Source organism: Apodemus sylvaticus, chromosome 1 (genome assembly GCF_947179515.1).
Source record: "Apodemus sylvaticus chromosome 1, mApoSyl1.1, whole genome shotgun sequence".
NCBI classification, from domain to species: Eukaryota; Metazoa; Chordata; class Mammalia; order Rodentia; family Muridae; genus Apodemus; species Apodemus sylvaticus.
In genome coordinates this window covers 32,148,623-32,164,589 of record NC_067472.1, presented here as the reverse complement: position 1 = coordinate 32,164,589, position 15,967 = coordinate 32,148,623, and the positions used below count along the sequence as shown (strand labels likewise).

Here is a 15,967-nt window from a genome sequence, read left to right as displayed (position 1 = left end):
GACAATTTCAATGACTAGGGAAACATTGTTTCTAGGACAGGTGCACCCTTGACTGAAAGAGAAAACAAAAATCTGCACAGTTTTTGAAGCAGCACAGAAGCTCAGTGCTCCCAGTGCACAGGGGCCTCAATTCTTCCTGGTACAGGCAGGCTATTATTCAAACTGTGTCCTGCCCAACTGAAAATCTGTCCTTTATATGGTTACCTAATCCCATTATCCCACACGAAAGGGTTAAAGATTAACTACTCTGTAAAAGTCACAACTCCGCTTTAAAAGAAACCATCGATTCTGAGCCAGCGATGATGACTTAGTAGCAGGGATTCAAGTTACCCTAAATGATACATTCCTCAGCGAAAAGCAGTTACATGAAGGTTTGCAGGCAAAGAACAAAGGCAATCAGAAGCCAATGTATTCAATAGCTGCATTAGTCATAACACATTCGACAAACAGAAGGCACAGAAAAAGGAGGAAATCGCTCTTGTAGGTTTTGTGTGCTTCCAGCTCCTTAGCTTGGTGCTTAGCATAGCAGCCTATTCTGAGGGCATCAAACCAGATGCCGTCATCAAAAGAAATGTCACACAAAGGGCCTAAGACAGCCAGAGGTAAGTTTTGGCTCTTGATCATAGACCTCTTCACAATGACAATATTTTTCTCAGTGCACGAGAAGAGTACATGGGATTATTTAACACAGATGCAGCTTCTTCAGGGAACTCTGCCTTATGTTCGTTAACGTCTTCAGAGATTTATTATTACTATTTCAATGAAGCTGGCCGTTTGCTTTGAGTATAAGAAGGGCTGAATGGTTAAAACAAAATACCAAGTTCTAATCCAACCTCAGCACCTCGTCGAAGTTAACTGCTGCAGCTGTTGAATGTATCGGCATATGATATTGCTTTTGTTCTTTGCCTGCAAACCTTCATGTGATGGCATTGCTTAGGGTGACGTGAATCCCTGCTACTAAACCATGCTCAGTCATCACTGCTGTCTCAGAATAAATGGTTTCCTTCAAAGCAGAGTTGTAATTTTTATAGAGTAGTTAATTTTTAATCCTTTTGAACAAAGGAGAGAGATAGGATGGTAATGGAGGGAAAGAGAAGAGATAACAGTTTGAGTTTCTTTCTTTTTTTTGATACAGGATAAGAGGTAAGTTTCTACTTTCATTCTTCTACATGTGGATACCCAGCTTTCCCAGTTTAAAAAAGAAATTAAGGCTACATTTTATATTTTTCCAATATGTTTTTGATGCTGCTATCAAGAATTAGATGGTTCTGTTGGCCTGAGTCATGATGTAATTATATTTTAATTTTTAGAAAATTTAAAAAGAGAAAAAAAAGACAATGTGTTAAGGTTGAAACGCTGTGGGGAAGATAATGAGATTTAAAACCCAAATATAAAAGAAGTAGATAAAATTAGACAGAATAGGGATAAAATAATTTTAAAATCTAAATAATAAGTAATAGTTTTAAATGAAAGGAAAAATAAAAAGAGAGGCCGAATTGCCTTTCCAGGTCTGTGAGGGGAGGGCAATGGGTTAGCGCTTGCTCCCACTTCGCGGGCTGGTGTAGCAGGGCTGTATTTACTCTAGACTCTAAAAGGCTTTCTTCCTATGCGTTTATGAGGCAGTCGCATCCCACAGTGATTCCTTCATTCCTTAGGCTGGCTAGGTTCTCTTTCACTCCAGAGAGCTTCAGTCGGCCGTCCTCTCGTCCTCTCGGACTGTGGCAAAGTCCACCTAGTTCACCTCAGAGTGAAGGGAGCAAACGGCGCCCTAGTTGTGTCCAGATGGAAGATCAATCAGCCTGCCTCGGTTTATAAGTAACCTGCAGCTGCTTGCTTGGAGGCCTCAGTCACCCTCCATCCCAGGGAGCTGAGCAGTCCTCGCCACCAGAGGGCGGGAGCACTGATCACTGTGAATTCCTCAGCCCAGGCTCCCGGGAATCGAAACTTCCCATTGGATCCTTCATACCTTCTTCCCCTTGCAGGCTTGCCTCGCCAGTCCCTAGGGCAGCATTCCCAGGCATCCTGATTTGTCACCTGTCTGTATTTTTTTGATCTTCGGAGTAGCTCAGTCCCAAACAACAACCTCCCCACCCCCCTTGAGGACAGCTCCTGGTCACTGCACTCTTAAGTTACCAGAGTGACAGTGTGTCTTCTTGACTCTAGAAGGCAGTGAACAGGAACGCGCCCTCAGACCAAATTCCGGCTCTGGATTGGAGGCTGGATTTAAAGCCATGGGTGCGCGCTGCTCGCAGCCCAGCCGGATTCTATTCTTAGGGCCACCTAAAGCCGGGATGACAGTGTGATTGTTGCTCCCTCCCCCGCTCACCCTTCTGAGCCCCTCTCCCCAACCTCCACCAAAGCCAGAGCCAGGGTTGGAGCTCAGGACTGATGCCTACTTCACGTGATCTTTTTGTTTCTGCATGAATTTTAGCTACCCTGTTGTCATTGCTGTTGTTTTGTTTTTTGTCTTTTTTGGGGGTGTCGTTGTTTTGTTTTTGTTTTCCCCTTTGTTCGGGCTGTAGTTTGTCCTTTGTTACCTTGAGCTTCGAGTTTGTGGGTGAACAGAGAAAAGCAGCAATCTCACTACATTTATTCTTGAGAAACCATGCTTTTTCTTGGCCTCTTTTTTTCCCATGACTCTTTTTAATATTCAGCTGGTGCCAAATCTGACACGAGGCTCCCGTATGCTTTTGACACAAACTCATTTAGTTTTGAATAGCTGAATGTTTTCTGGCATAACATGTTTTATGGTCATTATTACTTCCCTGGCCCTGTATCTGGAGTCACGGTTGGGGATTTAGCTCAGTGGTAGAGTGATTGCCTAGCAAGCTCAAGGCCCTGGGTTCGGTCCTCAGCTCTGTTAAAAAAAAAAAGACAAATAACAATAGTGGAGAAAATATTTAGAAAATAAAATGTGTCCACATGCTGTGTACACACATGTTGCTTGCCATTTGCTTAATTTAACTCAAATTTAACATCACAGGATATTTGCCTTGGCTTCTGGGTTACATATTTATATTTTCCCCCCTACAGTGAAAAATCATACAAGATCAGTGTGTCTACTTCCCCCCCCCTATGTGCTACAACAAAACAGTACTGAGATTTCAATACAAACATGCCATTAACAATAAGACTACTCAGTCTCAGATTTCTCTGTTCTTTTATTATTTTATTTTTTGATTCTAAAGCTAGATTCTAGCCTAAGTGTACAGTCAGAATACTATGTTCAAATTTATTCTTTTTCCCCATTTGTATGGCTATCAGTCTTGGTGAGATAGTTATGGTTGTTTCTGATGATTTCAGGTATGTATAGTTGGACTAATGTTATATTTTAATCCCACAGAAACCTGAAAAATGAGGCCTAGAATGAAGTATTCGAACTCCAAGATTTCTCCAGCAAAGTTCAACAGCCCAACAAGCAAAGCCCTGGTCCCGCCTTGCAAAATAAGAAGTAAGAGCCTAAGTATTCTCACTTTAATCACTATTAAATCTATTATCATATATTCATTATTTCACCACAAAGACTGGCTACCTTACCAAAACCTCTCAAGAATATAAGAGCTGGAAAGAAAAAGAGATGGCTTGTTGTTTTCTTAAACAGACTTTACATCATCCCTGTTGTTATTTGGTACAACACAGGACAGTGGCTGCTCAGATGTTAGGGACCGTAGATGAGTGTGAACTCAGTGCAACAGTTGTCTTTTGCCCTCCCCTCACAGACCTGGAAAGGTGCTTCTGTCTCTCCTTTTATTTTCCATTCATTTAAAATTATTGCTTATTATTTTGACAGTCATCGCAACTCCTGCCATCAAATCATCAAAACCTCACCCGTGATTAGCCAACAAACTTCTAAACAGATTCACTTTCACCCTGCATATCTGTCAAGGACCTTTGGAGTGTCAATGTAATGGTTATCTATATGTTAAGGAAAAAAAAAACTTAAGTGAAAATACCCAGGCCACAAATAATGAAGAAAGAACCAACTATAATTATTTAATTACAAATGCAAAGTTTGGAATACTATGAAAGAGAAATGAGGTTAAATAGTAGATCCATGCCTGCAGCACACACCTCTGAGGAGACAGGGCTGTGGGATCTCAGAATCAACAAGAGAGAGAGGAATTGTGACTATACATTCTAATTTTTATATTGGAATACTAACACCAAAGAGGGTAACACAGAGCTCTGGTGGACAGGAAGGAGGTTGGGGGCTGAGGGATGGTCTGAAAGGAAAGTGATGCTCCCTTCTACCCTTCCCGGGTGGGCACTGGACCATCCATGCACTTCTTTGGCAGTCAGGATTTAAAAGAAAAAATTTTGACAGTGGTTTCTGAATGGCCAGAAAATCACAGTTAAATTGATCTTTTCATTTGTAGTTATGTCAAAATGCTCTGTGCAGAAATAACAATTCAGTGCAAATGACTTGGTGTTCCCAAATTTCCTCCTGTTAAAGAATGCACTGTCTTTGTAGCCGAGAAAAAGAGGCCCTTTATCAACCCTGCCTGTGGAGCAGGCATGCCAGAATGTCTGATGTTGGTGCCAGAGCTCACTTCACATACTGAGATCTTACAATTCGTATGTTCTAGACTTCATCTCCATCTGACCCTGAAAGGCTATTTATGATGTCCAAGACGTGATGGACTTTTCTGCATGGGACTTAAATTTTTCTTGGGCTAAGTAAAATGAGAATTACTGAATAACTGGTTAATCTTTTTAGTTCAGTTGACTGAATTTACATTTGGGTAGTCCCTCAGATTGCAGTGCAGACTTCTTCTCCACCCAATTAAGACTCTATGTAGCTCACACTGATCTGGAAATTCACAACCCTCCTGCTTTAGCCTCTTGAGTCCTGGGACTAGAGGCATAACCACAACTAGCCAGTGGTCCTTGTCTTTGGTGGAGGTAGAGTCTAATAAGTAGCTCTGATATTAAGCATACTGCATTATTTAACTTTACATCTCTGTGGCCAAAGGCCAAATACCCTGCAGAAGCAACGTAAAGGCAAACAATTCATTTTGCTTCATGGCTTAGAAGGTACAGGCCATTAGAATGTGGCAGGGATGGTGGCTGGGCCAGTTTGGTCTATGGTAGCCATAGCTTCCAGGGGCTTCTCATATGACACCACCCAGGAGTAGGAGACTGAAGGACTGAAGGACTGAAAGCTATAATCTGAGACTGGTCCCCATGGTCTATGTATATCAGCAAGGCCCCAATGATTTCACAATCTCCAAAACAGTGTCACTAGGTTGGGACCAAGTGCTCAAGCAAAAGACTCTGTGGGAACATTTAACTGTAACACACTTCTTAGCACAGCTCTGAGCCATGTAATTGTGGGCAATGTCATGACTCCTAAAAGCCTCACATTATCATTGTAAAACTAAGATAATACTTTGCAAGATTATCATGAATGACTAAGTTAAAAGACACATAAAGATAATTAGCAGAGTGTTTGACCTTGTGTTGCTATGTGATTAATAGCAATTATTTTAGTATCAATAACCTTTATAGTTTACAACCATTCTCCAAAAATTACAGAAAGTTTATTCTAGATGAGCAGAAATCTCCTATGGACGCTAACATGCCCCTCAGCTAGGCAAAGACAGATCCATTCTGAATGGTCCCTCAAATAGCATTATGAAATTAACAAACAAAAACCCAAAACTTTCTAAAGACCCGAAGTGTTTCGATAACCCATCTGGCAGCAAAACACAACTCCAGCCTATTGTCTATTAAATCTCAAGGTTTTCAATGGCCAATTTTAAATGTCAACTTGATTGAATTAAGAAGTCCTTAGGGCATCCGTGAGGCATGTCTTTAGGTATGTGTCTATGACAACATTCTCTGGAAAGGATTAGCTTAGACCCACCCTGAAAATGGGCAGCTGCGACATCCCATGGGCTGAGTCCAGAACTAATGAAGAAGGATGCAGATAAAGACACACCTCCCTCCATAAAGGACCTGAGACATGAGCAAAACTAATCCCTTTCTCCTTTAAGTTGCTTCTTGTCAAAGACTTGGTCACAGTAAGGAGAAAAGACTTTATTTCATTTTGCATATCCTGTCTATGGCTTACTATAAAATTATTAAGTGAATTTTTAATTAGGTAGTGCATTCCAGCCTCTGTTGAAGGCGTTGTATGTATTATAGGATACGACCTACATAAATCTACCTCCTTTTTTCTCCTATTGTTAGGATCCCAACAGAAGACCAAAGAAATCTGCCATGTCTACTGCATGAGGCTCCGTTCTGGCCTCACCATAAGAAAAGAGACTGGATATTTTGGGAAAGAACCCACAAAAAGATATTCATTAAAATCGGGTAAGTACTGTCCTAGACAGACTGATGGACATCTGGACATCTATTTGCTTTTGCTATATATATATATACACACATACATACATATACATATATATATGTGTGTATATATATATATGTATATATATATACACACACACACACACACACACACACACACACTTGTTTTTCTTACCTAAATTCTCCTTGAGGAAAAGAATACAGATGATAATGTGTTGGCCATTTTAGAAAGGGTTTTTCTATTTTAGAATTTCTAAATAAATATTCTAAAAGTCTATTCTAGAATCCATTTTAGAAATGAATACACTGCTGAGTAAAAACAGAAGACACAAGGTTATGTGTAAATATGTAATCATGAGGGATGATATTTTGTAATATAGAGGAAGTAAACTGGTTCGTAGTGGCTGCTTTTAAGGGCAGTAACTGAGGTGAGTCGTTCTTTGTTTGTTTGTTTCTCTCTTTGGTGTGGTCCGCTGGAGTGCAAATGGTCTTCACTCTTCCTTGTCATTAAGGAGGAACTGGTCCCATTAGACCATTGGGTGGCCACAGCCCTGGGATCACTCACCACCGTCACCATACTGGCCATCAAAAAGGATGGCATCTTTGCAGAATGAAGACTGATGGCTCACTCCAAGCCCCACTGCTGTCTTGCAGATAACAATCATGAAAAGAGCTTCTCTGCCTATTCACCGGATTCTAGGAAGAGATCCCTGCTTGGAAGTATCAAAGCATTTGCTGCGTCAGTTGACACACTGAGTATCCAAGGTATGACTGGTCATAGGGGACGTGTAGGGCGAGGTGGGAGATAGGACATGGGGCCTTGGCAAGTGTGTCTCCACAGAGCAGACTCAAGAGTGTGTCTTCATATGTATCATAAATGTTTGTTTCCTGCTTCTGTGCCAGTCCAGTGGTACCCAAACTGGGTGTGGTGGAGCTGTGCCTATTCAGTCTATGGTTAGCATTCCATTGGTGTTTTGAAATACTTGCAATAGGCTGGGATCATGTCTTTATCAGTCTTGATAAATGTATTATCCTTTGAGCGAGATTAAAAAAAAAACCGCACCTATCCCAAATTTCAAAACGTTCACCGTGAAAAAAAATAAAGGAACTGTTTTTTAAAATACAATTTTAACATGACATGGCTTGAAGAATAGTTTTAAGTTTTTACCATTTTTGCTGAGTTCTAAGTAAAATGGTGATTATAGAGTAGTGAAGAGAACCCAGGGAGTGTAGTTCAGGGGTAGACCATTTGCCTCATGTGTCAGGCTCTACACATAGTCTCTATCAAGGTGGGAAAAATTCAAAGTGAGTCCTGGGCATAGTGGCATGTGATCTCAATCCCAGCATTGGGGAGGTAGGTGAATTCCTCGGGTTCAGGTCTGCCTGGTTTACACAGTGAGTCCCAGAATAGTCAGAGTTGTGTAGTGAGAAACTGTCTCAAAGACAAATAGACAAAAGGCCAAATACAAATAATTAACAAATTAACAACTCCATCATTAAGGAAACATGATTAAAAATCACATAGTGCCATTTTGATATATATTATTTTTATATGTGATATTATATAAGACAGCTTAGAATATATTTTATGTATAGTATATATATTTAGCATGTATACTTATTAACCCCCTGGTCAATATTCAAGTTTCTCACAAACTAGATTTAAATTACTTTGGTTTAGGTGCTCACATGTAACTCTTTCTATTTTGTATATTACTTCTTTGCAAAGTTCAATAACATGTAGAAGATACGGTACATTTGAATGTAGGATCCTCATGTGGGTCAAGCCTGCTTCAGTTTACAAACATACGCTTTAAAAATGCTATCATGTGTCTCCATTGTCCCGGCAAAAGCAGAAGTAGCTTACATCTGTATGCCCCTAGACTAGTGGCTCTCAATCTTCCTAAATGCTGCAACCCTTTAACATCGTTCCTCATGCTGTGGTGACCCCAGCCATAAACTTACTCTTATTGCTACTTCCTAACAGTCATTTTGCTACTGTTATGAATCCTAATGCAAATACTGATATGTAGAATATCTGATATATAATACCTGTGGAAAAAATCATGCAACCCACAAAGGTTGAGAACCACTACCCTAGAGTGTTGGAAATCTCTAAGTGATCATGCTTTATAAAGGAGCATACATTCAACTATGTCTTCCCAAACATGACCAGTCTTTTCTGTTGTCCCCTAGACTGTAGGAAGGTAAGAAAGGGAGCTGTCCTCCTTGTTCCCACACCCACTGTGCAGGAAGGTAACACCTTGAATCCCACCCTGGTACTGACAAAGTATAACTCACACTAAAAACCAAACCTCTTCAGAGGAAATAATTTATATACATAGCCAAGAGAATGGTTCATAGAATCATTTGTTTTTTTTTTTTTAATTCTTAATGACAGGAACTTTACCTTTAGCACAATCTTTTGCCTCCCTGAGCACGTACAATGACCAATCTGTTAGTTTTGTTATGGAGAATGGATGTTATGTGATCAATGTTGAAGATTCTGGAAAAGACCAAGAAAAAGGTAAAGTATTTCCTCACATCTATACTTAGTAGTTTATACTTAGTTAGACTGGCAAGGTTTAAAAAATAAAATCTACCAAGTTATCAACAGTGGATTAGCTGAGATACTCAACAGCAGTGAGTTTCACCATCTTTGGTAATTCTAGTCCTTCCCTATGTTAAGAAGGACTCAGTGTAGTCACATCCTTCAGGGAATAATACAGATGTTGAGAAATACCTATTGAGAAATATGGAAAGAGGGACCACATGCATTTACTAATGCTGAATAATAAATCCACCTTTTCAGTGTCACCAAGGCATAGTCTTTTGTGAAAGAATATCTCTTAGTCATAAACAATATCACCTGTATATTGAAGAATTCATCAGAGCACAGTTTATTTTGAGCTCTTTCTAAGAATCACCAAAGTTCTGCTCTTTTGGTATATGACAAAAGGAGAGGATGTTGGTTTTCCCGCCCCGAGGATGGGATGGAACTGAAACCTTTTAATGCATTCATCTCTCGCCCAGTGATACCCAATGTTGTCTTTCAGACAAGGTGCTGCTGAGTTACTATGAGTCTTCCTTTCCTGCAAGTCAATCAGGTAATGTGGAGGCAGGGGGAGGGTTGTGTTTGGATTCTTAGTCAGAACAAAGAGGAGTCTGAAGTAGCCTGTGATTGTTATGAAAAAGAGGTTCGAAGGGTTATCTCCAACCCCATACTCTTTGTAAAATCTTAGCTTCTTAGAGCATTGTTCCCCTTCACCTACTTCTGGATTAGTAGAATAAAGGCTTAGCCGCACTTATAATAGTACAACCCATTTCAGCCATGGCGCAAAAGATTCTGCTCAAAGGTTGTCCAGAAGCAGTTTCTTCTCCACCATCATTCCATGCATGCCCCATCATCATCATTCCACTATGCCCAATCAGCAAGAGAGAGGAAGGCAGGCGAATGCAGATGTTTACCTTCAGTTGTAAACATCTTCAGTTGGTCAGAGCTTAGCCTGAGAGACACTGAGCCATGAGAAGGCAGAAGGGGAAATGTTCTGCTGTCGTCTGTTAGAGGACAGCTCTCAGCAGCTTCCTATGAACAAAGGGAAGCTGATGATCAAAGCAGTATCCATTGGCATCAGTTAAATTACAAAAGGTCAGAACAACAGAAACTAAACACTTAAACCTCTCCTCAGAAAGATTTAGAAAGACTCTTGGGCTGGGCTTGGTGGTACACAGCTTTAATCCCAGGGCTCAGGAGGCAGAAGCAAGCAGATCTCTGAGTTCAAATCCAGCCTGATCTACAGAGTGAGTTTCAGGACAGATAGAACTACACAGAAAAATCCTATCTTTGGGGAAGAAAGAAATAAAAGAAAGGAAGAAAGAAAAAGAAAGGAAGGAAGGAAGGAAGGAAGGAAGGAAGGAAGGAAGGATATTTGGGTGTAAATACTTTTAAATGGATTAATGAACTATTTTCGTTTGCTACTTTGGATTCTTTGGATTAAGTTAAATTAAGGTGAGTTACAAGGCTTGGGGTTTTTTTTTTTTTTTCTATTTGTAATTTCTTCTTTTTGACTTTTAATTGACAGGTAAAATTGTATTAATCATGTACCAACACAATATTTTTTTGGAACAACAGATTTAAAAAAAAAAGATTTTATTTTTATTGTATGGGTATGAATTTTCACTTGCAAGTATGTAAGTGCTTGAAATGTATATAGTGCTGGAGAAAGCTAGAAGACAGCACTGTATGTCCTGTAACTGGAGTCACAGGAAGCTGTGAGCCCCTCTATGGGATCTGGGAACTGGATGCAGGTCCTCTTGCAAGATCATCAAGTGTTCATAACAAAGGGACCATCTCTCTAGTCCCGTAACAGGAGGTTTGAAGTATCTATTGTCTCTGTTTAACAGAGAGGTCAAATGCAGCCAAGTGGCAGATGTATCACCTCACCTTATCATTTTCATTTTAAGGTGATGGTGTGGACGGGAAGAAGCTGATGGTGAACATGAGTCCTGTCAAAGACAGAGACATCTGGCTGAATGCCAACGACAAGGACTACTCTGTGGAGGTAACAGAATATGACGACACAACAGCCACATTTGGTTCTACCTGTTTATGTGCATTTAGATTAGGGCAGTTTGGAAGGTAGACGTACATACTGTAGAAATAAAATACGGTCAGTTCTAATGACTTGCTTGGGAGTAAGGAAGGGAGAGAAGAGTGAGGTGTGTGGCTTTGCTGTGACAAGTCTGGTCTCCGGCAACAACACAGACTCACTGGAGAACTTGTCCGAAAGCAGGATGTCAGGCTCCCCAACAACCAAATCAGATCTAACATCTGGCCAGTCAGTCCTGCAGAGCTTCATCCCTTCACCACAGTTTGAAAGGCGCTTCTGCACAGATGAGCTCACATCCTTTCCATTTGGCTGTGCTATAACAGAATTCATTTTTAGAATTATTTACTTTATGCATATGAATATACTCTCACTGTCTTCAGACACACCAGAAGAGGGAATCAGATCCCATTACAGATGGTTGTGAGCCACATTGTGGTTGTTGGGAATTGAAATCAGGACCCCTGGAAGAGCAGTCAGTGCTCTTAAGCGCTGAGCCATCTCATATATGTATATATATGTACATGTATGTGTACATGTACATGTACATATATATACATATATGAAATATATGTGAAATATATAAATATTTATATATGAAAGATATATAATAAATATATGTAATACATATTAACTTAAATAAATATTTCATGTATTAAATAAATAAATATTTCATATATATTTCATATATATATTTCTGGCCCCAAGTCTGTCAAAGGGAGGCCAGCAAATGTGCCCATACATCAGCAGTTTGGGGCAGCATTGCATTCTACATCTGACCCATTCTTGCTCAGCAAACAGCAGGTATACATCAGCCATGACAAAAGAATTCTGATCATGTAAAGAACAAACAGGCCAGAGCAAGAAGGAAGGACGTGGGAGAACATAATGAAGAAGATGGTTTCTATAAATATATAAAATTTCAAAGTGATCCAGCCATGTAAGACATCAGCACAAAGAGTGGACAGTGACGAGCATTCCTCTCAGGAGGATACTCTCAAGTGTATATGACACAAAATCTATCATAAAAAAAACCTCAAAAATAAAAGTGAGCTGCCATGGTATATCAAGTTCTTGCTTAATATTTCACAAGCCCTGTCTCTTTCATCCTCACAGCAAGTTTATATGGAATAATTGCCTGGGTCAGCTATTGTGCAACAAAATATCTTAAAATAATAATCACATATAGGTCCTCAGCAACTGAGGGCTCATTCTGACGACCTGAGTTGCCTCCCGGGTATTAACTGTCAGGTGACTCACAACACTTGTAACTTCCGCTCCAAGACAGTCAGAGAGATGCCTCTGGCCTCCACAGGCGGCTACACTTATATGCACACACCCACACACAGCCACAGCCACATACATATAATTTAAAATAAATTCTTAAAAACGACATAAATGAAAACAATGATCTGTCTGTATTTAAATTAGCTTAATTTAATCGAACAACTTAATTTAACGACCAGCTTAATTAAAATGTGTCTGTATTTAAACTGGCAATGAGCCAGTCTCTAGGGAATGCCAAACCAATCCACAGAGAATTCTGGCTAAACTTGCAAAGTCGAGGCTTACCAGACATGTTACTAGACATGTTCCCTCTATTAAAGGTGGTACATCGCAAAAAAGAGGGGGACAAATCTAGATGTTTTGTGGTAGTTTGTTGCACAGTAGCCGACCAAGGTAGTTATTCCATATTAATGTGCTGTGAGAGTTAAAGAGATGGAGCTCGTGAAGTATTAAGCAAGTAGATCCGGTCAGTCTTTGGTAAGCTGCCTATCCAAATGTAGCAACTCTCCCTGACTCACTCTCACCTCTTCCACACAGCCTCTCTGCTCCCTCCACTGCTCATTTCTCTCTCCTCCACTCAATACAGACTTGCTAGAAAGATGAAGTTATAAATAATGAGTCCAGCATGGGACCTGCCCCAGGAAGGCGATGTAGCTCTGGACTCCCCATTCACACCTTGGTTTCTTCTCTTCTTCCCTCAGCTCCAAAGGGGCAATGCGTGGCCTCCGGATCAGGCCTTCTTCGTCCTTCACAAAAAGTCCTCTGACTTTGTTTCATTTGAATGCAAGAATCTTCCTGGCACGTACATAGGAGTAAAAGATAACCAGCTCGCTCTCGTGGAAGAAAAGGACCAGAACTGTAACAATATCATGTTTAAGCTCTCTAAAGTGTAATGCAATAAAGAGCCTGTGGGTTCTGGGTTGAATGACTTATGTTTGCAACTGAAGGAAGGCTAACAGTGAGAAAGAACATCTTGGTTTAAGATGATACGGAATGTTATTATATAGAAAAATTCTTTTATTTCCTTTTGCACAGCTACATGTTCAATAAACACATGAATATATGACTTAGGGCATTGGGGAAGAAACTGAACAAGAATCAACCTTGCCCTTTCCTTTGTTCCACTTTGAGTCCCATATGAAATCACACTCACAGACCTCTTCAGAAGAGCACGCACCACAGCTTATATTTTGCTTTAGAGGGGGTCCATTTCAAAAACCATCATAAAAACAAAACAACAAAACAAACAAACAAAAAACTTACACAATTTTCCCTGCTTCTAAACAAAAGATTGTAATACTAGAGCAGTTAGTGGGAGGACCCGCTAGAGGGAGGACCAGCTAGGGGGAGGACCAGCTAGGGGGAGGACTACCTGCTGCAGAGGCTGTTTCTCAGTTAGAATAAAATGCCAAATGCCTCCACAGATGCCTCAGGCAACCGGCAGATCAACCTTTTCTGTCGAGAACTGTAGTTAGCACTCCAGATGCCTATATGGCTAGTCAGACCTGGGATAAATGCATGAAAGACAAGATAACTGAGAAACAAAGAAACAGAAAGTCTGTGTTTGTGAAGTGGAGTGATATGGCCTGTGCTTGTTTCCTTCTTAAAATTCCACTTTTTTGTTTCAACACAGCAATTTAACTTTAAGCAAACCAGCTTATGTTAGGAAATGAAAGACACTTCAGTTCATACCCAAGACTGTAATCACTGACTATATTCAACAACCTTTAAGTCTTCTGTAGGAAGTGAATAGGATGTATACTAGTGTATCCGAGTAGAATGGGGTCTCATGGTGCAGTCAGAAGTCCTCTTACTAGAGAGACACTAAGTTAAACTCAAATTTTGCATAGCCGGTGATGACACACTGTGAGCGGCAGCTTTGGATGAAATGTTCCCACTGTTTGCCTTCCTTATGCACGCATTATGATCAGCTTCACAGCAACAATGCTCACACTGGAATATATTAGCTTAACCTCTGCCCCTTCTTTGGTTCTTTTAACCAACCTATCCGTAACAGATCTGTTATTCCCCGAGCTTTGTTTCTGTTTTCCCTGACGTCTATAGGCCAACACACTTATTCCTCTATATTTAGTCTGCACTGCAGAATTTTACGTATACCTACTGGTTACAAGGTTGTTCCCTAAACTTCTTTTGTGTTTTACTGTTATTAAAGTAGTAAAATTTGTATTCAACCATGGAGTATTATTTTAAGCCACTAAAGGAATAGTTGTGCTTATTTAGACAACAGCAATTTCCACTACCTTTTTATATAGGCTTAACACTTACGTGTTTTAAGACTTAAAATGATAAAGACAATAAGAGAACATTGATGGGATATAATATGACCATTTCTGAAAGGGTTAGCTCTTAACTTCCAATCGAGGAAGCCCTATTGTATGCGATAGCTGGGGGGATATACGATTAAAGAGGCTGGAAACCGCTGTATAGGGTTATACAACTATAACAGATATAATTTTTTTATTAAATTTGTCATAGTCTTACTGTAAAGGAAAGAAAAGTGTAATCTACATCATCCCCCTGGAAACCACAATGTTGACTCTATGAATCTGTATGATATCCTTAAAATAGTAATTAAGTAGCCAAATGCATTCTTGACGTTGTTTATAACTTTAAATAAACTATTTTTCAAAACCATGTGCGACCACAAAATGCTCCAGCGTTCTGAGTTCTTAAATGAAAGTGAGTATACGCCAGTCCATCCCGGTTGACAAGTGGAAAGAGCGGCTGCTTCTCAGTTTCAGTTATTCCTCCAGATTTTGCAGAACATGGAAGGGATTGTGTCCGTTTCACCTTCATCATCCTCCTCCTCTCCCTCAAATAGGAGACTTCCGCGCTAAACCAAACACACCCCCACATGTTCCTGCATCAAAAATTAACCCAAAATTCCCGATTCCTTATTTCTTTTCTGTTGTGTTCTCTTTTGAAACATATTTTCAGAGCTGAGAAAACTTTTGAGCAAGATGAGGACCAGAGTTCAGACCCCAAGCTCCCAGATAAAAGCCAAGAATGGCTGCAAAGCCCGGTGCTGGGGAGTCTGGCCTGCCAGCCTAGCCGGCCTAGCCAAGCTGGTAAGCTCTGGGTTCTGAGACCCTGTCTCTAACAGAGGAAGAGCCCTGATGCTGATCTCTGGTTTCCCCACACATACATGTGTGCACACCTCACACATGTGTTTTCCACATTATTACCATTGGTGTTATTTGATTAAAATATTCAGATGTAGGGGCACTTTGTCTTACATGTGTTTTGACAGCTTATAATAAATATTACTGGAAACAATCTGTTCAATCATATCAGAAATGATAATTTTATCTGATACCTAAAATTTTAGTTGTGTAATGTTATTTGTGTTCCTTAGGTCTTGATGTATTTGGAGGATTTTTTTTAAAAAAAAATTATTTATTTTGATAGTTTTCTTTTCCCTCCCCCAATTTCTCTCAGATTTTCCCCATTTCCCTACACATCTGCTTTCTGGGTGGGGGGAGGGGCAGAGTTCTCTCTTTCTCTAAGGAAAAAAAAACATGAAGATCAAAACAGATGCACTAAAAAAGAGAAGGTAAATAAGACAAAAATCATCAAGACAAAACAACACACACACACACACACCAAAAAAAAAAAAAAAAAAAAAAAAAAAAAAAAAAAAAAAAAAAAAAAAAAAACAACCTGGCATCCGTTTGTGGTACTCAGCTACTCCTGGGCTGAAGCTGTGCAGTTCTTGTGTGTGCTAGCACAGTCTCTGT

At 40.0% G+C, this 15,967-nt stretch overlaps 1 protein-coding gene across 2 annotated transcripts in view; it reads left to right on the top strand.

Moving 5' to 3' along the window:
- The window catches only part of Il33 (interleukin 33), a 37,121-nt gene extending 22,257 nt beyond the window's left edge, over window positions 1-14,864 (top strand). For both annotated transcript variants that reach the window (XM_052187369.1, XM_052187376.1), the window contains 7 exons: window positions 3,344-3,451; window positions 6,193-6,318; window positions 6,970-7,080; window positions 8,717-8,842; window positions 9,372-9,422; window positions 10,780-10,877; window positions 12,911-14,864. In XM_052187369.1, coding sequence (XP_052043329.1) covers window positions 3,355-3,451; window positions 6,193-6,318; window positions 6,970-7,080; window positions 8,717-8,842; window positions 9,372-9,422; window positions 10,780-10,877; window positions 12,911-13,102 — 801 coding nt within the window. In that variant the 5' untranslated portion in view covers window positions 3,344-3,354 and the 3' untranslated portion in view covers window positions 13,103-14,864. The remainder of the gene's footprint in view (window positions 1-3,343; window positions 3,452-6,192; window positions 6,319-6,969; window positions 7,081-8,716; window positions 8,843-9,371; window positions 9,423-10,779; window positions 10,878-12,910) is intronic.
- Window positions 14,865-15,967: the final 1,103 nt, after the last annotated feature.